We start from the raw sequence: 26689 nt of genomic DNA, 5'->3' as shown, positions 1-26689 counted from the left end.
AACTGTTGCACAGATGCACACACACATCCACACACGTTTATACACACTCATGTACAGTCACATATATATACTCATCTTATACTCACATACATACACCCTCACAACTCACATACACACACACACTCATATATGCACACTCAATACACTCACACACACATTCACAGACATACCCCTACACTCACACTCACACACACACATATTCAGTCACACACACATGCTCACATACACACTCACACACACGCACACTCACATACATACTTGCATACTCACATACACACCCACACACTCACACACATGCAGGCACACTCACACATACATACACACACATTCATACACACTCACACATGGGTGTACATACACACACATTAATACTTTTAAGGCCGGCTGTTAGAGGTTTGCTAATCTAAAAAAAGCAGAAAAATGAAAGAATCAGAAAAGTAAGCTCCTGAGAGACTGCAGCGGGACAGCATGAGGCGGAGACCGCTGATGAGATTCCTGGGGGAAAGAGAAGCAAGCAGAAAGAGGAAAAATTGCTCAGGACGTCCCAATAGTGGTTAAAACAATGCTAGTCTAATTTCTAAGAAAATGAAACTCCAAATAAGATCAACTCAAGGACCTCCATATTCGGACGCTACAGCTCAAGCCTTTGAAAAGCAAAGACAAATTCCTGAAAGTCGTCTTGAAAGTCGGGCAGAGAAAAATGAGTCGTCACCGCCCAGAGAATCTCAGTAAGGTTCCATCCAGGTGGCTTGTCATCAGATACAGTAGAGGACTGTCGTCTGCCTCTCGTGCCAGCCAGCTGTCTTTCCACGGAATCAGCAAGCCAGCTACCCAGCTATTTATCTACCTCATTTATTTGTCCATCCATCTTTCTTAGGAATTCTTACTGCATTTGTGTGTGTGTGTGTGTATCTGTGTGTGTGTATCTGTGTGTGTGTATGCATGCCGAGACATACATGTGGACATACATGTAGACGGAGGCCAGCTTGCGGAAGTTAGTTCTCTTCTTTGATAGTGTGGGTCCTGGGGATTGAACTCAGGTTGTCAAGCTTGGCCGCAAGCGCCTCCACCTGTGGAGCCAGCTCGATGGCCATCCACCCCTGCTTCTGTCCATCAGCTTGCATCTGTCATCCAGTCACCTGCCTACCCAGCTGGTCAGATCCTCCCCATCATCATCTACCTCTGCAGCCATATACTCATTCATTCACTCAACAACCAGTATATAGCACCAACACATGCGACTTTTTGTTTTGTTTTTGTTTTTCAAGGGTCTCACTATACAGCCCTGGCTGTCCTGAAACTCACTATGTAGACCAGGCTGGCCTCGAACTCAGAGACCCCCTGCCCCTGCCTCCCGAGTGCTGGGGTGAAAGGTCGGCACTACTGCAAACAGCTTAAGATCTATTTATTTATTTTTATTATGCGTGTATGAATGTTTTGCCTCTATGTATGTCGGTGCACCATGCGTCTGTCCAGTGCCTGTAACAGCCAGAAAGTTGTTGGATATTCTGAAACTGGAGTCACATAGTTGTGAGCTACCATGTCTGTGCTGGGAATAGAACCCAGGTTCTCTAGAAAAACAGTCAGTGCTCTTTACTGCTGAGACATCTCTCCAGCCTTTACATGGGTGTTTAAGATCAGGAAATCTTACTGAAACTTCAGGCGAGAATGCAAAAAAGAAAGTTTTTGGGGGAGGACTCTCTGAATTTTTTTCCTTACCACAATGTGCCAGCAGGTCTTGGTGAAAGTTGACTAAATCCTGTCGGATCTCTTCAGGGAGAGGACAATCTTCCTCATCTGCACCATTTTTGAATTGCAATAGCATGTTGATCTGGAGAAAGATTAAACACTAGAAATAAAGACCTTCGACCTCAGATCAGGGTCAAAGGTCATAGATTAGACCGTCAATCTCTCTCTAATATTATGACCCCTCTCCCAAATGTAAGTTAGCAAAGATTATTTGAGGGACTAGAGACAGAGGTTATAAAAGGGGCATGACCAGTCTCCGGTGACTCCGAGGTTAGTTCCTGAGAGGAAGGGGTTAATACATAATTTCTAAGGTCAGGCGCCGATTTTGAAGGTAACCGACATCAATCAGTGGGGACCGAGGCAAGCTGAGGTTGGGTTTTAGGCAGTGAGAGCAGCTGGAGGTCAGGGGTCAGAGGACCTGCTCCTGCGGCGGAGAGCGGAACTCCCGGGTGCGCCTTGCAGTCTCGGCCGCGCTCATGGTGAAGGCTTTCATGAGGAGGCCGTAGCGACCTCGCTGGTTGCCCTGCAGTTTGTCCACATAACACTCCGCAAAGGCGGCCAAGGACTCCACCCGGTGCTGCAGCTCTTGGTCACAGAAATACTCCAGGAGGTGGCACATCTGCAGGAGCACAACCACACAGCAGGCGGCACGGTAGGGACGCCATCAGGGGCTCCTCCACACCGCCGCCAATGCTTTCTCTCCCCTCTCCACGGCCCTGGCCAGTTTCAAACACCATCACTTGGGTCCTCAAGTCAGCCTCCCCGCCCCGTGGAGTCCTCTCACGTGGATCAGCGACCTCACCCGAAGCCCGCACCACCCCACTCTCCACAGCTTCCCGTTGCTGCGGGGCAAAGCCCAGACTCAGGCTCCACCAGACTGGGGATCTCCGAGCCCAGAGGGCCGTAGGCCAGAAGACAGCGAAACCCACCTGTAACTTCACAGACTCTGGAAGCTTCATCTGCAGCAGGCCCTCCTCCAGCTCCTCCTTCTCCTCTTCTGCCGCCTCCTCTGCCTCTTCTTTTTCCTCATCCTCCTTCTCGCGTGCTTCCTCCTCCTCGTCCTCCTCTTTCTCCTCCTCATCTTCCTCCTCCTCTTCCTCCTCCTCCTCTCCCTCTTCTTCCTCAGTGAAGACTTCAGGCTCAATCATCTTCAGGATCTGCTTCACGTCCTCGTCGCTAAAGACACCCATCACCTGCAGGACAAGGGGGCCAGAGTCCTTCCCAGTGGCCAGTAAGGCCTCCTGATCTCGCCCCAGCCCCGCTTTCCAGACCTGCTTCTCCTGCACACACCAGGAGCATCCCAGCAAGGGCCGATATGGCTCCTCCCACAGGCAGAAAGCAGATATGGCTCCTCCCACAGGCAGAAAGCAGATATGGCTCCTCCCACAGGCAGAAGGCAGATGTGGCTCCTCCCACAGGCAGAAAGCAGATGTGGCTCCTCCCACAGGCAGAAAGCAGATGTGACTCCTCCCACAGGCAGAAGGCAGATATGGCTCCTCCCACAGGCAGAAAGCAGATGTGACTCCTCCCACAGGCAGAAGGCAGATATGGCTCCTCCCACAGGCAGAAAGCAGATGTGACTCCTCCCACAGGCAGAAGGCAGATATGGTTCCTCCCACAGGCAGAAGGCAGATGTGGCTCCTCCCACAGGCAGAAAGCAGATATGGCTCCTCCCACAGGCAGAAAGCAGATATGGCTCCTCCCACAGGCAGAAAGCAGATGTGGCTCCTCCCACAGGCAGAATGCCATTCCTGTCTGGCTGCCCGCCTTCCTTAAGATCCCTCAGTACAGTAGGATTTGAGTTCGATAGGATCAAGATACACGATATGCATTTAGGAAATTGTCAAAGAAGCCCCTCCCCTGGTCCCCATCCGTGTCTCACCCACGTGGCCCACCCCACATCATCACAAGCACCACAGTCCTTCACAGGTGTCTTTTAAGCCTCAGCATAGGTGACTCTAAGACAAGACATGCTGCACCTAATAAAGGCCTACAAGGGTCCCAGCACACCTCAGCTCTCACCTGACACAATGAAGATGCTAATGGATTGACGCAAGGAAGGGAAGAGAGAAAGCAGATACACGAGAAGAGTGGGGGCGGGAGTCAGAGAAACTAACAGAGAGAGGACGGACTGGCTGGCTAGATAAATCGATAGACTGAAATACGGAGGCTTGAAGGGGAGCTGAGTGAATGAGTGTGTGATGGAGAGATGGAGGAGATGGTCGAAGAAGAGATGACAGGTGAATGAAATGAGGACACATATGGGTAGGCAGGTGGATGGACTGAATGAGGATGGTCCACATAGGCTCATGTATTTGTATGCTTGATAAACTGGGAAGGACTGGGGGTGTGGCCTTGTTGGAGGAGGTGTGGCCTTGTTGGAGGAGGTGTGGCCTTGTTGGAGGAGGTGTGGCCTTGTTGGAGGAGGTGTGGCCTGGTTGAAGGAGATGTGGCCTTGTTGGAGGAGGTGAGTTTCTGGGGTGCGTTTTGAGGTTTTAAAGTCTATTCCAGGGATAGAGAGATGACTCAGCAGTTAAGAGCACTGACTGCTCTTCCAAAGGTCCCAAGTTCAAATCCCAGCAAAACCACAGTGGCTCACAACCACCCGTAATGAGATCTGACGCTCTCTTCTGGAGTGTCTGAAGACAGCTACAGTGTACTTACATATAATAAACAAACAAACAAATAAAAAGAGTCCATTCCAGGCTCAGTGTCCCTCTGCTGCCTGTGGAGGAGGATGTGCAGCTCTTAGCTCCCGCACCAGGGCCACGCCTGTCTGCTTCCTACTGCGACGAAAATGGACTAAGCCTTGGACGGTAAACAAGCCTCCAGTTAAATGCTTTCTTTTCTAAGAGTCGCTTCATAGCCATAGAACAAAAACTAAGACAGACTGATAGTAAGTGTAGATAAATGTGCAAACAGACAGGGAAACGGGATTGATGGATGGACAGACTAGCTCATGCAGTAAAAGCTGGGTGAGTGTGTGTGTGTGTGTGTATATATATACATATATATATGGTTGAATGGCATATGGATATATGAATAAAGTATATGAATAAATGGTGGATAGAAGGATGGCTAGGTGGACAAACAGAAGAATGGGCATAGACAGCTGGGTGGACATCAGATGGATGGGCAGGCACATGCACGAAAACGGATGAGGAAACGGATGGATTTGTTGCTGGGTCTACAAATGGATGCACAGGTGAAGGGAAGAAGGCCATGATTGGCTATATGGAAGGAATATTTATTTATTTATATTTGTTTTTTGTTTTGTTTTTTTGGATTTGGTTTTTTCGAGACAGGGTTTCTCTGTGTAGCCCTGGCTGTCCTGGAACTCACTCTGTAGACCAGACTGGCCTCGAACTCAGAAATCCACCTGCCTCTGCCTCCCAAGTGCTGGGATTACAGGCATGCGCCACTACGCCCGGCAGGAATATTTATTAATAGATGAGTATGTATTATACATGTATTAATAGACAGAAGAACATGGGATCATGTGAACGAATTTGAAGATAGGAGTTTGATTCGCTGAAAATGATGGATGGATGGATGGATGGATGGATGGATGGACGGACGGGCGGATGGATGGATGGATGGGCGGATGGATGGATGGACGGGCGGATGGATGGATGGATGGATGGATGGATGGACGGACGGACGGATGGACAGACGGATGGATGGATGGATGGATGGATGGATGGGTGGATGGACGGGCGGATGGATGGATGGACGGGCGGATGGATGGATGGATGGATGGATGGATGGATGGATGGACGGACGGATGGATGGACAGACGGATGGATGGATGGATGGATGGATGGACGGACGGACGGACGGATGGATGGACGGACGGACGGATGGATATGTGGGTGGACAGAAAAGCAGGAAGTTGGAAGCACTTGTAAATGGGGGTATAAAGACATGAGTGGACCTCTGAGTGGATGGAAATCGATGGATGAATGAACGAATGGTTAGTGGGATGGGGAAATGGGGGAAGGAAGAAGATACTGAAAAATACAAATAGAGGATTAAAGGAAGAGTGAATGAGAGTCAGGTGGATGATGGATAAATTGAAAGGTGGGTGGGTGTAAGATGGGTGGAGAGATGAATGGGTCGTAGATACGCCACCCAAGATGGATGCACAACTTCGAATCTGGATTAAAGGGGAAGAAAACCGGAAGGAGCCATTACCAGGAGGGTAGACACAAGCTTGAGCACCGGCACGAACTGGAACTCCACAGAGCCCCCGACTGGGTCGCGAGCATGCTGTCCTCCGTCGCGCACGGCTTCCCCCAACATTCTCAGCGCCTTGTCTCGCAATGCCTCCAGGGGGATGGCCGGGCTGAGGCGAGCCGGGGCTTCTGCGGCCCCAGCCGCTGGCAGGGCGACCACAAAACACGGGGGTGAGAAGTGGTGTGGAGGTCTCAGGGAGGTTGTGACCCCAACGCCAGGCAGGCCGTGGCGGCGGGGGCCATCTTCCGCGCTTCGTCCGGGTGGGAAAAGCGTGATGGCGCGGGTCTCCGGCGTGAGCGGCACAATGTACTCGGAGAGCATGGAGCGTCGGCTGCGGCAGGCGCTTTCGAGGTGGATGCTGATGAGGAGGTCGTAGTAGCCTGCACGCAGAGGACCTGGCAAGTGCGCGTCCTCCAGAGCGTGCAGCAGCTGTGCCTGGTCCACGTGGCTGCACAGGGCGTGAGCCACGCGGTTGTTGCCCAGGGCGCACACCGAGCGGTAGAGCGAGAGCGTGTGCGAGTGGAAGCGCTGTAGGTCCAGCCGCTCAGACAGCTCTAGGATGTCCATGCACCTGCAGCAGAGACGTGGCACACCGTCAGGGGCGGTGGGCGGGGACAGAGACCTCAGAGAGGCTAGGGAACCTCAAGGGTCAGACTCTAAGATGACTCTGCCTCTGGGCCTAGGAGTCTTTCCATGCCCTGCTAGTCCCTAAGTGGCTTGAATACTTTCCACCCTACATGGGATTTCTGGAAGAGTCTAATACTCTGGAGCTTTGGGGACAACAGAAAATATGCGGCAACCCCTAGATGTAGCTGAGATGCCTCGAGATAGGGCTTGAGTTCTTTGTTACCGGTTTCAGTACCCTGGTTATATTTGAGCGAGTCAGCCTGAGGAGAATTTGCCAGGTATGGTGGGAGACACTTGGGAGGTAGACCAGGAAAATCAGGTGTTGAAGACCACCCTCAATCGTATAGGCCAGTTCAAGGCCAGCCTGGGCTACAGGAGACCTTGTCTCAAAGCAGAAACCTTAGGGGAGATCCCATCTCAAGATTATAACTTTTAAAATATTTTAAGAGCTAGGGCTATGCCGTCGCTGGTAGAACAGTTGCCTAGCACGGGAGAGACACCCTAGGTTCAATCTCGGCCACTGCATTCACAAAAAATGTCTAAGATCTGGGTTGAGGAGTTTGATCATTGTCTGGGCTCTCTTGAGTCAGTTTTAGTGTCCCTGTAGTGTCTGGGGTCCTTGGGGTGTGACTGTGCTCTCCTAAGATGAAGATGGGTCTAGAGCCCCCTGGTGGGCTATCTGAGAAGGCCGCTGCTGAGCCTGAGTCTCTCTGATTAAGACCTGGAGCCTCCTGGGACCGGTGCTGGCCTGGGGTTGTAGCTGGGAAAGGCCCCGAGCGCAGCGGGCCCGCCCGGACCTGTTCTCCTCCGGGATGTGTAAGGCCATCATCATCAGTGGCTCCTGGCACTGCACAGCCCAGCCCAGCCGCTCTCCAGCACGCCGCGTGTCCACGTGAAGGAAGTGGTTGGGCATTCGGCTCCAGGAGACCGGCATCAGCATCTGCACCTCCAGCCTCGGTGGGCACTGAGGGGCTGGGTTCTTGCGCTCGCTCAGGAACATGGCGGCCGACAGCGGCATGATGTTCTGTGCGGTTGGGAAAAAAGAACGGGTCAGGAGTCACGGTCCTCTCGGCCCTGCCCGGGTGCGAGCTACACAGTCTGGCCTGAGAAAACTCCCATCCATGTCTCCTTGCCTTCTGCTTCCCCAACTCAAACTGGACCACGTTCTGGTGGGTGGGCAGGACAAAGACGGCAGGGAACAGCTTCGTGTTGGGTTCCACCTGGTAAGAGAGAAGCCGGCAAGCCGTAAGAGAGGGCAGGCCGGAGGCGACGTGGACTCTGCCTGGACCCAGTTTTGTAGAACCACACTTGGGCACTGGAGATCCACAATGGCCGTAGGTGAGACTTGGGCCCGGCCACCCTGATGCAGCCAGGCCAAGCATCTCCAGCTCCTTCAGAGCAACCTATCAGCTACATCTTTGTGCACATCATGGTCCCTCCAGGAGTGCCTTCCCCACTCACTCTTCAGAAGCCGGAGTTTCTCCTGACTGGCCCCCTCCTGCCCTCCTAGTGGAACCCACCGTCAACACTGCTTTCCTGCCTCCCCAAACCACACTGGGGAGGAGGAAGGGGCCTTACCAGCACCTGACTGCACCTGCAGACCCAACCCCCAGTTCCCTGGAGATTCGAAGGACAAGAAAAGTGTCAGGATGACAAGCCAGAGGCAGTAGGTAGCTAAGGCAGAACTCACCCCCCCCCCGCCCCCGAGGGGGTAACGTGCACAGAAACTTCTGAAATCTCAGTAAAGCAGAGTCGCAGTCAGCAGCTCTGAGGAGGGGCCTGCAGCTCTGTGGGATCTTAGAAAAACGCTGCTGGTCCGAGGACCTCCATATAAGGAATAAGGTGGACGGTCCAGACAGTGCCCATTCAGCGTCAACGGCTTAAGAACAGAGGGAGGGAGGGGCAGGGAGGGGGGAAGGAGGAAGAGGAGAGGAGGGGAAAGGAAGGAAGTGGAGAGAGGGAGAGGGGGAGAAAGCAGAAGGGGAGAGAGGGACAGAAGGAGGGAGAGAAGAGGGAGGAGGGAGGGGACACAGGTAGAATGTGGTAGCATACACCTGTGATCTCAGCACTTGGGAGGTGGAGACAGAAGGATCAGAAGTTCAAGAACATCCAAGGCTCTATAAGCCAGCCTAGGGTGCAGAAGACTGTATCATTAAAAAAGGAAGGAAGGAAGGAGCCGGGCGGTGGTGGCGCACGCCTGTAATCCCAGCACTCTGGGAGGCAGAGGCAGGCGGATTTCTGAATTCAAGGCCAGCCTGGTCTACAGAGTGAGTTCCAGGACAGCCAGGGCTACACAGAGAAACCCTGTCTCAAAAAAACCAAATCCAAAAAACCAAAAAAAAAAAAAAAAAAAAAAAAAAAAAAAAAAAAAAAAGAAGAAGAAGAGAGGGGAGGAGAGGAGAGGAGAGGAGAGGAGGCAATATATGAAGAGGTTTAAAGGACGTAGGAGTTCATTGAAAGATAGAGCTTTACTTAGGTTCTGACTCAAACAAAGGAAAGGCAAGGAGACGTTTTTGAGACAATCAAAGACATCTGAACATGAGCTAGGTATTTGATGACAGTCAGGAACAGTTAGGAACTTTTCTTCTTTTCAGCGATAACAGTATTGTGGCTCTGCTTTTTTTTTTTTTTTTTTTTTAATAATCTTTATCTTTTAAAGAGATGAGGCTCTGTGCTGTCGGCAGCTTCTTGCAAACCCTCCGGTGGGAGTGGCAGGGGAGTGGGTGTGGAGATGAAATGCGCTTGGCTCCGAGTGGGCGGTGGCTGACGCTGGTAGCGGGGGACCTGGTGGCTCGCTGTACTGTTCTGCTTTTTGTGTGCTTCTGAAATTCTCCACTTAAAATGGAGTTTTGCAAGCTGAGCCCGGCGGCAGCACGGGCCTGTAATCCCAGCGCTTGGGAGGTAAAGGCAGGAAGATCACGAGTTTAGGTCATCCTTGGCTACGTGGTGAGTTTGAGAACACCCTCAGCTACATAAAATCTTGTCTCATAAAATGATAAAATAGAGACTGGAGAGATGGCTCAGTAGCTAAGAGCACCTGTTGCCCTTGCAGAGGGCCTGGGTTTGATTCCCAGAACCCACACAGTGGCTCACAACAATATATTGTGGCTCCAGTTTTAGGGAATCCTAAGCCCACTCATCTCCATGAGCACCAGGCACGTACACGGCACATCCACATATGCACAGGCAAAAAAAAAACCCATACATATTTAAAAGTCTGATAAATAAATCTTCCAATAAGGAACTCCATTTAGAGGTGCCTCTAAAAATTAAAAATAATTTAGATGGGCTAAAGGGTAGGTAGGTTGGACATATATGTGACAAATAATCAAGTTTGGTGGTGTGCTTATGTAGGGAGGAGTTACTGTACAATTCCTTCAGTGTCTCTGTATACTTACAATACATGTGAACATTTAAATAATAATATAGTGACAACAACAATAATAATATGCTCAAAAGGACAAACCCACTTGAAGATTTTGGCCTACTCTAGGGTGTTTGCTTCATGGTGAGGAGAGTGAAGGTGGCCGTCACCCTGCCCGTGAGGGAGTGAGTCTACAGACCTCTCTTCAGTGCCAAGGTTCTGCTGTCTCCTCCATCCTGGGCAGAACTTTAATGGAAGGGTCAACTACACAATTTAGGAGCGGGCCTGTTTTCTCTCTCCAGGGTCTGACCTCAGGGGCTACTCCGAAGGGTCTTCCTGGAATGCTGGGAAATGCAGATCCCGTTGCTAAGGGGCGAGGGGCTGGGCTCACCTGGAAGAAGGTGTTGCTTTCTTTGCCATTGGCTGTAAAGGTCATCAAGCCGGTGGCCAGGTCCACCAGGCAGCCAATGACAAGGTCCGTGTGGCTGATCCGGCCTTGCTGTCCGGGACTCACAAAGTCTCCGCCCCACACCATGTAGCAGTTGCTACACTTGAGGCTGCAAAAGACAGTCTCAGTTACGGCACACACAGTCAGTCAGGGAACCCTCGATGCCTCTTCCCCACACTCCAGGAACGCCATGACCTCAGAGCCCCCCCCCCCCCCCCCAAACATCGCCCGCCTGCAGACTGAGCACAGAAAACCCCTCACCCTGGACCTGGGTGCCTCACAGCTAGAATCCATAGTTTAGTATGGGAAATCTGAGAAAGAGGGGTCAAGAGAACAGAGCGGGAGAGAAGGAAGGAAGCAGAGTGGGAGTCAGAAGAGACAGAGGGGGAAAAAGGGAAGGCCATGAAATAGAAAAAGGAGGATAAAAGAGACAGGGCTGGAGAGATGGCTCAGTGGTTAAGAGCACTGACTGCTCTTCCAAAGGACCCGGGTTTAATTCCCAGCACCCACATGGCAACTCAGGACTGTCTGTTATTCCAAGATCTGATACCTTAGCACAGACATATGAGCAGGGGAAACACCAATGCATGTAAAATAATAAATAGATAGAAAGTATCTATTTAAAAAGAAAGAAAATAGAACAAAGAAACAATTAGCAAGCAAGGAAAAATAGAAAGAAAGAAAGAAAGAAAGAAAGAAAGAAAAAGAAAGAAAGGAAGGAAGGAAGAAAAAGAAAGAAAGGAAGGAAGGAAGAAAGAAAGAAAGAAAGAAAATCTTCTGAGGTGGGCACCATGATTTCTTTGTATTCTGTAAGGTTCCCAGGAACCCCAGCCAGGCAGCTCCAGAGCTGTCCCTCGAGCTCCCGGCTCCTGCCCATGCCAACCTCCCGGCCCCTGCCCATGCCAACCTCCCACCTGCACACGGAAGCCCCACCCTGGCCCAGCACCTGCTGTGGACATTGCCTTGTTCATCCCCCATGGTCACTGTCACCGCCCGGACTTTGCTGAGGTCGAAGCTCATGTCGTGTTGATGGTAGTCAGGAGTGACCCAGCCCACCCACACACAGGTGGGCTCCTGACCCGCGAAGACCCTCACAGAGTAATAGTACTGGGGATGTAAAGAGAGTGGGTCAAAGGTCAGTCAGGGAAACGGCCCTTCTTACTGCACGAGAGATCTCCTGAGTCTAAGTGTGTGCTGGTGTGCCTACTCGTGCTTTGTAAAGCCTGGGGAGCCCCCTTGGGGATATTTGGTGGAACCCTTACACCTGGTCCTTCTTCAAACTACAGCAAAGCAATAACATAGCCCACAATAGCAGCTTGCTGCCTTAAGGAAGGTTCTTTCCTGTCTAACTCAGAGCATCCACCAAGCTGCCTCATGGGGTGGGTGGGTGTGGGTGTGGGGTAGGGTTACCATTGTTACCCTTGTATTTAGTGGTGGGTAAACAGACGGCAGTCCTTCCACTAGAAAGCACAGAGCAGTGAAGTGATTCACCCAGGGGGCCTAAGATCCTAAGGGTTACAGTGTATTCCTCTGTCCCTGCCCTGCCCTCCCCTCCCCTATCTCCTCCCCTCTCCCCTCCAGTCCTCTCCTTTCCTGCACTAATGCTGGAACTTAGGACCTTGTGAATGCTCTATTACTGAGCTAACCCCCGGGCCTGGGATGGGGCTGTGCTATGTTGCCCTAGCTGGTTTTGAACTCCTCCTAGTAGCCCAGGCAGGCCTTGAACTTGTGATCCTCCTACCCCAGCCTCCCCAGTAGCTGGGATTACAGGCCTGTGCTGGCAAGGTTGGCATGAATAAGATTTCTGTCTTAACAAATATCTGAGGACTCAAACTGTATTGGGATAACAATGGACTTTTACTCCCAGGAATATGTTAGCTATTGGATTTCAAGTATTGTATTTATATAGTTGATCCCAAATGTTGATCTATATTGGCTTATCCTCTGGACTTTGGGACCCTCTAAGAATTATATAAGTTTGCCTTATACCATCACTGAACCCCCTACCATACCCTCAGGTCACTAAAACATGAGAATAGGGGATTCAAAAGGCACATCGGCATGTGTTGTATGATGACTCTAGAATGTATCGGTGGAATCTCAGATATAAGGATGGCAGCAGTGATCTGGAGGTTCTAGATTTCCCTGTTATGTTGTCTGTGTGTGTGTAGAGGGGCTGTCCCTAAAGTTGAGGGTCCTAGCTTCACACCGTGGTTGTGTTGAGGATGATCTCAGGGTCATCACGGTTGTCAGCAGGCACCACATCTCGAGGGAGTCGGGGAAGAGCCGGGGTGGTAGGTGGCTGGGTCATCATGGCCACCTTCTTGGCCTTGAACAAGAACCTGGAGGTCAGAGGAGAGTTTGCCGTTAGCTGCAGCTCTGAAGCCCAGCCCCTGATTCTTCCCACCACAGTTGCCCTGTGGAGCGCATCCTTGCCCGTCAGACCCTCCTCCTAACACTGGCAGCATGCCTCTGGAGGACAGGGATTCCCGACTGGCCCAGCCCAATCTATTCGGGAGGTGCTGTGCACTGTACTTGTGGATGCTGGGCCAGTCGCATCTAAAGAGGGCAACTGACAGCTAAGTGTAGTGGTGCACAGCACTGGGGAGGAGAGACAAGAGGACTGGGAGTTCAAGGCTGCCCTCAGTTGTACCGCAAGTTCGCAAGTTCGAGGCAAGTCTGGGCCATTAAAAACAAAGCAAAATAAAGAGGGTAAGGAGGGTAGCCATGGAGGTCCTCTTTGGGACACACCCACCTCGTTTGGTGAGACAGTGTTTTTTGTTGACACAGAGTTCACTTGAGTAGGTTAGGCTGGCCAGCCAGTGAGCCCCAATAGCCTGCCTGTCTCCACCCCCCACCCCCATCCCTGGGACTACAAGCTCCTCCTACCACCCCTGGCACTTTCCTGTGGGTTCTGGGGATCAAACTGAATCCTCGCGCTTTCAAGGCAAACGCTTTATTGAGTGCGCCATCCTTCCAGACTGATTTCTGGTGTTTGTTTGTTTGTTGTTTTAAATTGGTGTTGTTTATTGGTTTTTGAGATAGGCTATGCAGCCCAGGCTGGTCCGGGATTCACTATGAAAACAGTCTGCCTGCCTCTGCTTCCCAAGTGCTGGGATTACAGGTGAAGCCATCATGACTGGATAGCAAGTCTCCACTGCATAGCACACGGTATGTGGGACCTTCCAGTAACAGCACCACCAACTGTGACAGATACCAACAACACTCCATCGTTTCCAAACAACCTCCAAAACACTCCTACTAAGTTGAAAATTACTGCCCCGATGGGAAAAATAGATTTTGTTTCAATCCAGTCCCCACTGCCCCCGCAACACACCTCCACTTTTGTTGTTTTGAGACAGGGTTTTTCTGTGTGGCTCTGGCTGTCCTGGAACTCATTCTGGCCCAAGCTGGCCTCAAACTCAAGAGATCTGCCTGCCTCTGCCTCTGGAGTGCTGGGATTAAAGGTGTGTGCCATCACCCCACATCAATCCAGTGCTTGGTATTGGCCTTCTTTGACCTTAGTTAGCTTTGGCTGTTTGTTTAGATTGTGTTGTTGTTTCAACAGAGGGGTCTCATTACATAGTCTCAGTGGCCCAGAACTCACTGCAAAGAGCAAGCTGTCCTTGAACTCATTGAGATCCTCCTCCCTGCCTTCCAAGTGCTAGGATAAGGGCATACACCACCATATCTGGCTAAAGTTAGTTTGGGAGGCCACACTGGAGACACAGAATGGACCCCCAACTTAGACGACCACTCTGTGTCCCCTGAGGCATGGAGGGGTGGGGCATGGTAAGCTCTAACAGGATACGAAAATTCCCCTTAGTGTTTATGCCTAATGGCATTCATAGAGGACTCCGGGACCCACCAGGTACTCTGGGAGAGCAGTCTTCTCCATACTGCATAGTTTGGGGTCTCCAGTCTCATAGTTGTCATTTTGTGGAAACGACAGCATACCATTCGCCTCACACAAGATCACTCAGTGTTCTGACCTCACTTAGCCTCACAACTGGGCCTCTTTTGGGTACAGTGGAGGCTTCTTAAATTATTGCAGTTGCATAACTGGGGATCCCAAAACAGACTCTGAGTCCCATCCTAGCCCCAATTTTGACTCACCCTCTCTTCTTGTTCTTCTCCGTGGTAGCGTCTTTCTCGTTCTCCGCCCTCGCAGGCTGAGTCTCTACCCCAGCCTGGGCAGTGCCTCCGGGTGTCCCCTCCTTGGAAGTTCCATCCTTGCCCCCCTCAGCCTCTCCCCAGCCTCCAGCGGAGCGGCGCAGGTTTTCATAGTCCGTATCCGGTTCTGCTGCCCGGGCCTCATCTTCGGCAGGCGGCTGCAAGCCAGGGGACGCCAGGGGTGTGGCCCCTGCGGTGCAGCGGAAGTGCTGGTGGAACTGGACCGGAAGGCTTAGCCGGAGAAACAACATCTCCACCAGACTGTTCTGCGAGCCCCAGGTGCGGTGGGTCAAGCGCAGACAGGGAGGCGTGTCTACAGTGCCGTCCATGCGGGCCACCTTGAGGGAGAAAGGAGGACGCTCTGAGCCAGGCTTGGGAGATAGGGTCCTGAACACGGTTATGTGTAAGTCACTACTGGGCCTCGGGGTGGGAATTGTGTAAAATAATGTGATGGGGCTTGGCTGTGGAGTGCTATCGGACTCTGTCCAACTCTGAGCCTTATAAGAAGTTAACAGCTTGGCCCTACACGGGCATCTCTTGGAGGAATTTTCAGAACCTACCTATGCACTCCAGAGTAAGGCCCCACATACGCATTCAATGCACAATTCCACTCATGCATTCACCCATCTACCCATCACCTACCCATGCATGCACCGTGTTCATGCATAATACATACATACATACACATGTATATACATACATTATACACCCATCTGTGCGTCACCATTTCCCACGCATCAATTTACATCTGTCTGTCCTTCCATGCATCCATTTGTCCATCCATGCATCATCTATCCATACTACAAATATCTCAGGAATTCCTACTGTGTTCCAGGCACTGTTCTAGAGACACACCAGGAAACACACTCAGGGCTCCCTTCCTAGCGTCCTAAGGGGACAGAAGGGTTCCCCCAGATGAACGTTTGTTAAAAGGGCTCAGGAAGTATGAACGTTATATGTGATGGATTTTCACAGATTGAACACTCCCGTGCACCCAGCACCCAGATACAGAAACGGGTCTAGGTTCCTAGGAACCACTTGACCAGTCTGATTTTAAATAAAGGGCAAGACCCAAGAGTCCTGTGTGCTGTGTGCTCAAGATAGACTCTCACAGATGTGTGTGTGTGTGTGTGTGTGTGTGTACACGTGTGTTGCTGGAGATAGAAGCCTGGGTCTTGTACTTGATGAGGTACCCCTAGGGTGCATCCCGGCCCTTGGATTTATGAAACTGGGACTTTTACTATGTAACCCAAGCTGGTCTCAAACTCTTGGTCCTCCTGCTGAATTCAGCTTCCCAGTGCTGGGGTCCTGGGCTGTGCTACGAACCCAGGGTTCTCAGCGGCTTTCTGGAGATTGGTCAAGGCTGTGGAGGCAGGGTCTATCTCCCTGAGCACCAAATCCTTACTTGGCCCTCTGTGTTCCTCAATATCTGGAGGATTCACCCCAAACTGTACCTACAAAACCCTGCTCCATGGTGTGGGGTTCCTCCCCCTTTCTTTCCTCTTAGGAAGCTTCTTTTGCCATTGTTCCCCGACAATAAGACGACTCCATCCTATGACTTATATGTGAGGAGACCAGCACTATCTCTGGGTAATTCTCCAGTAACTTCTCTATTACCATCGGCACCACCACCACAGCCACCATCGCCACCTCCATCACCATCACCACCTCCATCAATCACCATCATGATTACCACTACCATAACTATCACCCCACCACCACACCCACCACCTCCTCTTGACCATTGTCACTATCACCACCACCACACCAATAAGTGATGTGGGGGTAAATCATCTGTTACAGCAAAGATTCACTTGGCAGTTCTGGAACTCTCTATGAGAGTTCCCACACCCTGTGCTCTTCTGTGCACACTCTGCACAGTGCTTCTGGGATTTGTCAGGGTGGTTCTGTGCATTTTGGCTTCTTTGCTCTTATTGGTGTAAAACTCAGTTGTCTGGATTGTTCTACACTCTGCCTCAAGCACAATCACACTCGCTCCTGTCCATCCTCCCTGATCATCCGGCTACACTGTCACTTCTGTAACCTCTTACCAACAGGTGGATGCCTTTTGAAAACTCCAATCTCAGCTAGAAATGGTCCTACCAAAAAAAAAAAACTTCCATACCTTACTTCTAAAATTTACCCCACATCACTTATTGTATTGTTGTTGTTGTGGTGGCAGTGGTGGTGGTGGTGATGATGGACAAGATGGAGGTGGTGGCTGTGGTGGTGCGGGTGATAGTTATGGCAGTGGTAATCAAGATAGTGATGGTGATGGTGATGGAGGTGGTGGTGGTGGCTGTGGTGGTGGTGGCTGTGGTTATGGTGGCTGTGGTGGTGGTGGCTGTGGTGGTGGTGGCTGTGGTGATGGTGGCTGTGGTGATGGTGGCTGTGGTTGTGGTGGCTGTGGTGGTGGTGGCTGTGGTGATGGTGGCTGTGGTTATGGTGGCTGTGGTGATGGTGGCTGTGGTTATGGTGGCTGTGGTGGTGGTGGCTGTGATGGTGGCTGTGGTGGTAGTGGTAATGATCGAGGCAGTGATGGTGATGGAGGCTGTGGTGATGGTGATGGTGATGGTGGATGCAGTGATGGTGACAGTGGCTGTGGTGATTGTGATGGCAGTGATGGAGGTGGTGGCTGTGGTGGTAGAGATGGTGGTGGAGGTAGAGGAAGCTATGGTAGTTTTGTTGTGTGTTAGCTGGTTTGTTTCTGAGATAGGGTCTTGCTAAGCAGCCCTAGCCTGGAACTCTCTGTGAAGACCAGGGTGACTTCAAACTCATAGTCACCTGCCTCTGACTCCCAACTGCTGGGATGAAAGGCATACCTGCCTGGCCACACCAGGCTAGATTTTGTTATTTATGAGACAGGGTCCTATGTAGCCCAGGCTGGCCTCAAACTTACCATGTACACCAAGAAGACCCTGAACATCTGAGCTCCCTGCCTCTGCTCCCGAGCGCTGAGGCAGCAGACATGCACTGCCCATGTGGGAGGTTGCTGTGTTCGGTCACTTGTTAATCACAAATAGAAAAACAGCAACTCGACAGGGGAGTGGCCTGACAGACCCCGCCCCACCCCACAGCAGCCAAAGGTAACAGGCAGCCAAGCTGTACTGCCTGATGCTGAGACTGGCAGGCACAGGACCATTTGCAGACGCCCAAATGAACGGTCACCTGCGTCAGATGGCACAGCACTTACGTCTAACTCGCACACACCTTCCACGTGCTATTTATACATTTACTGACTTTTCCCAGGGCTGTGACCACACCTAGGACCTGGCACATGCTAGGCAATCAATCACGCTACCAGGAGGCTACATTCTCCTCATGCTTTAAACATGCATACAGCATGTAACACGACTCAGTGCTATGGGAATGGCTGTTCTGCGGTGCTCTTTAGGACACAGCAGTGAGAAGGGAACCTGCACCGGCTCATACAGAGGCCGCCCTCTCAAACAGTCCTGATCCGCAGCTGGCTGAAGACACGGCACAGAGCCCGTGGCACAGCGGCACCGAAAGCTGACCGCAATAAGCTATAGCGCTCTCCAGGCTGGAGAGGTGAGATGCCTCAGCAATCAGAAGCTCTTCCAGAGGAGCTGGGTTTGATTTCCAGCCTGGTGCAGAAGGTGGCTCACAACCATCTGTAACTCGAGATCCAGGGGATCTAATGCCTTCCGTGGGCACGAGGCACACACGAGGTGCACAGATTTTCAGGCAGGCAAAGCATCCATTCACATAAACTAATAAAATTAAGACCAAAAAGAAATAGTGACCTCATAAAGTGGGGGACACAACTTCACTTCTATGATATTTCTGCAGAACACACACTGACACTGACACACACACACACACACACACACACACACACATACACACTGAGCCTGATTACAATAAAATATCTCTCAAACCCAAGCAGAAGGACATTTTGCAAAACCATTGGCCTGTAGTCTACAAAAATGCCCAAGTCAGGACAGAAGGGATGGCTCCAGGGTTAGCTCACTGGCTGCTCTCGCAGATGAGCTGAACCCAGGTTCAGTTCCCAGCACCCACACGGAGTCTCACAAACACCCACAACTCCAGTTCCAGGGGATCTGACACCCTCTCTGATGTCTGCAGGTGCCAGGCACACACTCATGGTACTGAGATATACATCCAGACAGACCATTCATGCAAATAAAAAGATAAAACTTGAAAAATGTATTTAAAGTCAATGTCATCCAAGACAGGAAATAATCAGGAACATTCAACACAGGGATGGGAGAGACCTAACCAATAAATGTAGCATGTTGAACATGCAGTGGATTCTGGTCCAGAAAAAAAAGAGACGTGGGAACTGTTTGCCACACCTGGTAAGCTGGGGATCAGGTCATAGTGTGTCGGGGTTGAATCCCTGGTGCTCCCCTCAGCTCCAAGTGCTCCCCTCAGCTCCCCACTTAGCTGGGCATGCCACAGCTTAGGAGAAATGCAGTATTTTACAGTGAAGAGTCCCAACGTCCCAACTAGTTATTCCTTCTCCTACTTATTCTTTGATTTCTTGAGACAAGGTCTCATGTAACCCAGGCTGGCCCCCGACTCCCTAAGTAGCTGAAGGTGACCTTGAGCTTCTGCCCCCACTTTCTGAGTGCTAGGATGTCAGGCTTGTGTTACAACTGATTCTGCTGGGTCATTAAATCACAGTTGTCTTTGCTCCCATCTCTTGCCTTATAGATTGAAGACAGTTGCTTTGTGAAGGTGAAATTTAGAAGGGTAGCTCTGGAAGACCATCAGGCTGACACCTCCTTCTATGACATTTGTGCATAGAAGAGACAGGGAGAAGAGAATTGTGGAAAGAATAGAGTTTGAACACAAATTATAAAATGTTATTCTAGAGGTTGGAAATGTATTTCAGCAGTAGATCTCCCAGTGAGGGGGTGGGGGCGTGGCTCAGTGGTAGAGCCCCTGCCTAGAATCCCCCAGTGAGGGGGTGGGGCGTGGCTCAGTGGTAGAGCCCCTGCCTAGAATCCCCCAGTGAGGGGGTGGGGCGTGGCTCAGTGGTAGAGCCCCTGCCTAGAATTCCCCCAGTGAGGGGCTGGGGCGTGGCTCAGTGGTAGAGCCCCTGCTTAGAATCCTCCAGTGAGGGGCTGGGAGTGTGGTTCAGTGGTAGAGCCCCTGCCTAGAATCCCCCAGTGAGGGGTTGGGGCGTGGCTCAGTGGTAGATCCCCTGCCTAGAATCTCCCAGGGAGGGGTCGGGGTATGGCTCAGTGGTAGTATACCTGCCTGGCCTGTGAAAGGCCCTAGGTTCAATCCCTGGAACCACCAGAAAAGAGAAAAAAGAAGATACGTTATCTAGTGTGTGGCATGCCCTGTGTTCAGTCCTCAGCAGCACAGAATACTAATACTAGTCATTTGGATGGGAATCGACTCTTACCTCATAGTGGGGGTGCTCGAGGGGCACAGGCTCAAACTGAGGAAGGCTCTTGCTAAACCAGGTGGTAACCGGGCGTTGCATGTTGATGGCGAAGGGCTCAAAGCCTTCCTGGAGGCCACAGATGGCAAAAAACCTCAGGGAGCTCACATCCTGGCCCAGGTTCAGGTGGCCCACCTGACCAGGCCCCAAGCTGCAGACTGGCAGGAAGCCTGGGGGAAAGGGACAAGGGCGGGGTGAACAGGAGGTGCGGGCGTCCGTGGGAAGGAGGACCACAGAAGACAGGAGAACTAGACAAGGAAGGGCGTGTAAAGAGATGGTGGCTCTCACCGTCCCCAATCTCAATGTCGCGGAAGGCTGTTTCTGAGCCTGAGTCAGACATGAGAACCTCGCCGTTGAGGGTGAAGATGATGGTGTTCTCTGTGAGGTCAATCATGCAGCCGACGACATCACCCGACTGCCAGGGGCGCCCAAATGGCTCACTGCCCAAGTGCCAGCGCTGGCCCTGTACAGAGAACCCCAGGAACCCACGATGAGAGACATACAGGGCAATGGGGACAAAGGGCAGGCGTGCGTGGTGTGTCACACAGCATTGAGGTCGGTGCACGTGAGACAGGACAGGGTCACCCACGGCACCCTCCATCTTCCTCACACTTGCACCCATGACCCTAACATCATCTTCACCAATCTCGACCCCACACAATCTCAACTCCATGTCTGCTGCCTGTATGGGTGTGTGTATGTATGTATGTATGGGTGTATGTATGTGTGTGTATATATGGATGTGTATATATATGTGTGTGTGTATATGTATGTATGTATGGGTATATGTAGGGATGTATGCATGTATGTACGTATGTGTGTATGTATGTATGTGTATATGGATGCATGTATGGATGGATATATGGATGGGTGTATGTAGGGATGTATGTATGTATGTGTGTATGTATGTGTGTATGGATGTATGTATGGATGTATGGATGTATGGATGGGTGTATATATGTGTGTATGTAAGTATGTATGTATAGGTATATGTATGTGTTTATGTATGTATGTGTATATGTATGTATATATGGATGGGTGTATGTAAGGATGTATGTATGTATGTGTATATGTATGTATGTATGGATGGATGGCTGAATAGATGTGTGTAAGTATGTGTGTATGTATGAGTGTGTGTGTATGTATGTATGGATGGATGGATGGATGATGTGTGTATGTAGGGATGTATGTATGTGTGTATGGATGTATGCATGTATGGATGTATGGCTGTGTGTATGTATGTATGTATGTATGTGTGTATGTATGTATGTATATATGGATGGATGGGTGTATGGATGCATGAATGCATGGATAATGTATGGCAGATTCATGGATCAGTGAATAGAGAGGCACAGACAGGCAGGACTAGACTATGTGACCGGGAGAAACCACAGGGCCGGACAGGATGGAGCCCAGGGAGGTACCCACTCGGTGCCCATTGAAGACATAGGCCAAGTCGTCAGCCCCCAGCTCCACGTCAGGTCTCAGCTCAGGCCTCGCCCAGCCCACTCGCATCTCTCCCGTGGTGACTGCTTCGAACTCGAAGTACCAGCGACCGCTTTGGACTGCATAGGATTTCTCTGCCCGGAAGATGCGGGCCCGGTCCCCACGAGCCTGGCTGTCAGCTTGGCCTACAGAGGAGGCCAGAGTTAGAGAGGCTAGGAAGGAAGCGGATCCCAAGATATCAAGAGGTGAGGGGGACCAGAAAAGGGGAGGGTCTTCACCTTACACTGTCTTGCTGGATTTTGGTTTTGAGACAAGGTTTCATTGTGTAGCTTTGGCTGGCCTGGAACTTGCTATACAGACCAGACTCACAGCCTCGGCCTCCTGAGTGCTGGGAATACAGCCACCGTGCCAGCATCATTGCTATGAACAGGTAGTTACTGGCAGTTTCCCGCACTCCAGAGGATCCCACACCTATCCACACACGGGCAACACTCACTGGACTTAGTGACTTGACAGGAAAGTGAGAGTGGACATGGGGGTTGGTGTCAGAGAGGTGTTGGAGGGAGACAGTGAGGGTGAATGTGATCTTATTTCATTGAATACATGTATGAAATGCTCAAGAATAAAGAAAAAAGCTGAGGCAGACATGGGGGCACACGCCTTTAATCCCAGCACTCAGGGTCTCTTGAGTTCTAGACCAGCCAGGGCTGCATAGTGAGACCCTGTTTCAAAACAGGAGGAGGGAGAAGAGGAGAGAAAAATAATAAAAAAATTCTCTCTCTCTCTCTCTCTCTCTCTCTCTCTCTCTCTCTCTCTCTCTCTCTCTCTCACACACACACACACACACACACACACACACACACACAAATGGTTACCAGGAGAATCCAGAGTTCAAGGCCAGCCTCAGCTATACTAGTCAGAGGGTCCCCTGGTCTACCCGGGCTACGTGAGACACCATCTTGAAAGTAATCATGGCCGCAGCCCAGCATGGTAACACATACTTATAATCCCAGCACGCAGGAGGCCGAGGCAGGGGCCATGAGCCTGACATTACCATTAGCCTGGATTATATAACGAGTGCCCAGCTAGCTTCAGCTGTTGAGACCCTTCCTCAAAAGACAAAAATAAACAAAGAAAGTGTGCGGAAAAGGAGTAGAGAGTTTGGGGACAGTGGTCATTCTTGGGGTCAAGGCTCAGTTTGGGAATTGGTGAAAGATCAAGTTACTGACGGAAGTTCTGAACCCAGTCCTTGGTGACTGGGTTAAGTGGCTTCATGTTACAGCTCTACCCAGGCGTTGGGTTGGGGTTAAGGGTCAAAGGTGGAGGTCAGCAGTCACTGGGCACATGGCACAGTGCCACAGCTCAACATTGTGGTCACGGGCCACACAAACACTGAGGCAGACCAAGGTCAGAGTCAGATGGGGTCAAGGCCAGGGTGATGGGTAAGGGTCATGGCCGAAGGGAGGGGTAGATGCTTACCAGCATCTGATCAGTGCACTCAATGCTAAAGACTGGAAATGCTCACCACCGGAGGTTGAAGGGTCAGGGGTTAAGGTCAAGGGTAAGCTTAGGGGTGGAGAGAGACAGCGGAGGCACTCACTGGGCTCCTGGTCAGGCGGCTCGATGTTGTAGCCGTAGCCCAGCAGGGTGCGCACAGCCTGGCAGAGACTGTCGCGATTGCTGCGCTTGGTGGCCTCGTCCAGCAGGCGGTAGGGCACGAGGCGAGGGTTTCTGCGCGCAGGGATGTCCTGCACGGCACTGTAGCTCCAGCCCTGGGCCACGCGGTCTCTCGCCCACACATTGTGCCCGTTCTCCGCCAGCCGGTCCACCAGAGTTGTCTGCGCAGGCGTCAGCCTCACGTGGCTCAGGTCCAGCGGCGCCGGCTTGTAGCCATTGCTCATCATGTACCTGCAGATGCGACAGCGGCTGGCTCACCGTGCGCCCCCGCTAGCCCGGAACTCACTGTGTGGAACAGGCTGGCTTGGAACTCTCGGAGACCTGCCTCTGGCGCACTGGAATTAAAGGCGTGCACCACCACACTGGGTTGACTGTGGGACCCTAAGATCTTTAGCTCTGTTGTTGCTTGTGTGTTCGTGATATGCATGGGGCGGGGTTCAAGAGTGCACAGTGCACGCGGAGGCCGAGTCTGTGTGTTCAGCTCTCTCCTTCCGCCTTCGCGTGGGTTTCCAGATTGAACTACCTGTGGGGCTCGGCACTGCTGACCTCTGTGACCCCTTCGTTTTAAAAAAATATTATTTTTTATTTAGTGTATGTGTGTCTGAGTGAGTTTCCACTGAGCCATGCCAGCTTCCTGAAACTGGGGGTTTGCTGTCTTTAAGTTGGGGTCTTACTATATAGCCCAGACTGCCTCCAACTCCCAGATGTTTCTGTCTCAGGCTCTGGCGTGCTGGAGTGACAGATGTGCCCCACCACACCCAGCTTTGGGAGTCTTTCTCGTGACCACACTATGCGACTCCAGCATTGAGGCTTCATGTTTCTGACCCATGCCCAAACACTCGTAAACACCTGGCTTTGAAATCTTTGACCTTTGAACTCAGGATCTCTATCCCCTCACCCCCTCACCGCAGCTTCCTAGCACCAATTACTTCCGTCTCCAGCAGCCTCTGGATTCTCACCTTCTGTCTCTCACCTAGGACTCTAAGACGGAAATGCCACCTTAGATTTCTCAGGGCAGCTCCTGACCCTGCATCCCTGGTTCAGTCTCTGTCCCTGGATGTCCTAATTCTTCAACCCTGGACACTCACTTCTGACCCCTGACCCCTAACCCCTGACCCCTGACCCCTGGCTCCTGAACCGTCAGTCTGTATCCTAACCTGTGCGGTTTCATCTATGACCTCAGCCTCACCGCCATGGCTCTTTGGTCTCTTTAGACCGAACTGTGAATCCTCCCCCCGCAGCACGCGGGCCGCCCACACTCACGTCTTAGGGAGCTTCGTCTTCTTCAGGTTGTCTTCTGCCTTCTCGTCCGCCATGCCCACATGGCAGCCCAGGGCCAGCAGAGTCCTGAGCAGGGGAGATGGACAGCAGGGTCGCCACCCATGGGGCTCCTGCCCTGTCACCTGTCTCTGGCTGCTCTGATGTCTGTGTGCCTCTCTCTGGGTGACCTCTGCCTTCCTGTACTCCATCTCTACATCGTTGCTTATGGACAGCGTTTCCTGAATGTTTTCCTCTGCCTCTTCCTGTGTCTGTCTATCCTTTGCTAAGGCTTCCCACATCCCCTCCCCAGCTCGTGAGAGTGTCTCACTGAGGATAGCCCAGGCTATCCTCACAGCCTTGGGCTTGAGCCATCCCCATAGCTCGGATGACGGAAGCACGTATCCCCACAGCTGCCTTTCTCTTGTATGCCGTGTCTCCTTTCCTTCTCTGTGATAACATTCTGTCTGTCTCAGGGACTGTCTGGGCACACACTTGTGTGTGTGCACGTATGTACATGTATGTGTGTACAGGCCACGGGTCTGTGTCAGATGCCCTTCTCACCCATTTTTCTGCCTTATTTCTTGAGGGACAATCTCTCACTGAGCCTAGAGCTAGCCAACTGGGCACGCTGGCTGCCCATTAAGCTGCCAAGCTCCTCTCCAGTGCTGGGATCACAGGCACGGTACTGTAATCCATCATATGTATCCACAATGTGTGGCTTTTTAAAAAAGATTTATTTATCTTATGTATGTGAGTTCACCGTCACTCTCTTCAGATACACCACAAGAGGGCATCGGATCCCATTACAGATGGCTGTGAGCCACCATGTGGGTGCTGGGAATCGAACTCAGGACCTCTGGAAGAGCAGTCACTGAGTGCCCTTAACTACTGAGCCATCTCTCCAGCCCCATGTGTGGCTTTTTCTGTGGGACCTGGAGTCTAAACTCAGCTCCTCAAACTTATGCAGCAAACACTACTGACTGAGCCCCCTCTCCAGCCCCTCATAGTCTTCTCATTTGTTTGCTTGTTTTAGCGATACTGGAGACAGAGTCCAGGACCCTGTGTGTGCCAGAAGAGTATCGCAGCACTGAGCCATGCCTCGCCCTTCACTGGTGGATTCCCAGCAAGTGCCGTACCTCTGACCCACCCTGAGCCCCTTTGGCTTCTCTTCCCTCAGTCTCTGCCCCCCTCTTTCCTTTGCCTCCCCCTCACACCATCAGCCATACCCACTCCCTGCTCCCCTGAGCCCCTCACTTGAGTGTCTCCCCCGACATCTGCAAGTTGTAATTCCGCTCGGGCTCTGGCAAGCTGTGGAAATTCACAAGACATGGGTGCAGCCTCTTGTTGTCATCCCGAACCTAGAGAAACACTGGAGTCAGTGTTCGGGCTCCCCTTCACCCCCCTCACCCATATCTGGTGACCCACTGATCTTCCACCCATGCAGCCCATTTGCAGCCCAAAGACTTCTTGGTTCCTTGAAGTCCCCTGGTACCGGTCCTCCCTACCCTCCCTGCTCCTCCCTCCAGGGTCTAGGCTCACCGGACCATAAGTCCATCCCTGCTCAATACGAGTCAGTGCCCAGAGTTCATGAATGTTCTCTGCCAGCTTCTCCCGAATCCGCTCCAGGTGGGGGGGCAAGACGATCTGGGGGGGGGTACAGGGACACCTGTGAGAGCTCTGAGATCCTATTGCACCTCCACTGTGACCTCTGTTTCCAATAATGAAGGAGTCCTGCTAGTCTCCTCTCTCAGCCGCGATTCTCCAAAGCCCTGTTCCCACCCCTTGCCTTAACTGGAAAGGCAGCTTCCAGAGGAGCGAGGACCCAGCGTCGTTAAGGAGAGCCTGGGGACAGACAGAGCCGCCGCGTGCCCCTGTGCACTGAGAACCCCTTGAAGACAATTTAGGCTACTTCTCTCTGAGCTTCTAGCCCCATCCAACCAGAGCTAGAGTCAGATCCAGAAAACTGTTCAGAAAAAAAAAAAAACTGGCTGAACCAGCAGTTGAATTATGTCCTTCATCGCTTTATAAAGAGGATGATGAGAATCTGACTAAGAGTTCTTACACGCACTGGTGAGACCGGAACCCGGAGCTTCGTACAGCATCAGGCAATCACCATAGGCGGCTAAGCCACGCCCCCAGCTGTTCATTGGGGAATTCGAGGCAGGGACAACGCCCCCCCCCCCGCCACGCCCCCAGCCTCTAAGTTCATTGCTTGAGGTTCTGCGCTGACTTCCCTTACTGATATTGAACTCTGATATTGAAAAATAAG

The 26689-nt window shown here is 51.7% G+C and overlaps 1 protein-coding gene across 1 annotated transcript in view; it reads right to left on the bottom strand.

The window, feature by feature from the left end:
• Ryr1 (ryanodine receptor 1) overlaps nt 1-26689 on the bottom strand; it is a 133808-nt gene that overhangs the window by 83371 nt on the left and 23748 nt on the right. The window contains 17 exon segments of the mRNA XM_052167344.1: nt 1720-1831; nt 2168-2368; nt 2679-2942; nt 5944-6556; nt 7410-7636; nt 7746-7832; nt 10368-10533; nt 11371-11531; nt 12634-12766; nt 14541-14935; nt 19999-20207; nt 20326-20500; nt 21466-21668; nt 23084-23391; nt 24424-24507; nt 25675-25778; nt 25960-26064. Coding sequence (XP_052023304.1) covers nt 1720-1831; nt 2168-2368; nt 2679-2942; nt 5944-6556; nt 7410-7636; nt 7746-7832; nt 10368-10533; nt 11371-11531; nt 12634-12766; nt 14541-14935; nt 19999-20207; nt 20326-20500; nt 21466-21668; nt 23084-23391; nt 24424-24507; nt 25675-25778; nt 25960-26064 — 3547 coding nt within the window.

The sequence above is a fragment of the Apodemus sylvaticus genome, chromosome 1, assembly GCF_947179515.1.
Source record: "Apodemus sylvaticus chromosome 1, mApoSyl1.1, whole genome shotgun sequence".
NCBI lineage: Eukaryota > Metazoa > Chordata > Mammalia > Rodentia > Muridae > Apodemus > Apodemus sylvaticus.
This window is presented reverse-complemented; position numbering and strand designations above follow the sequence as displayed.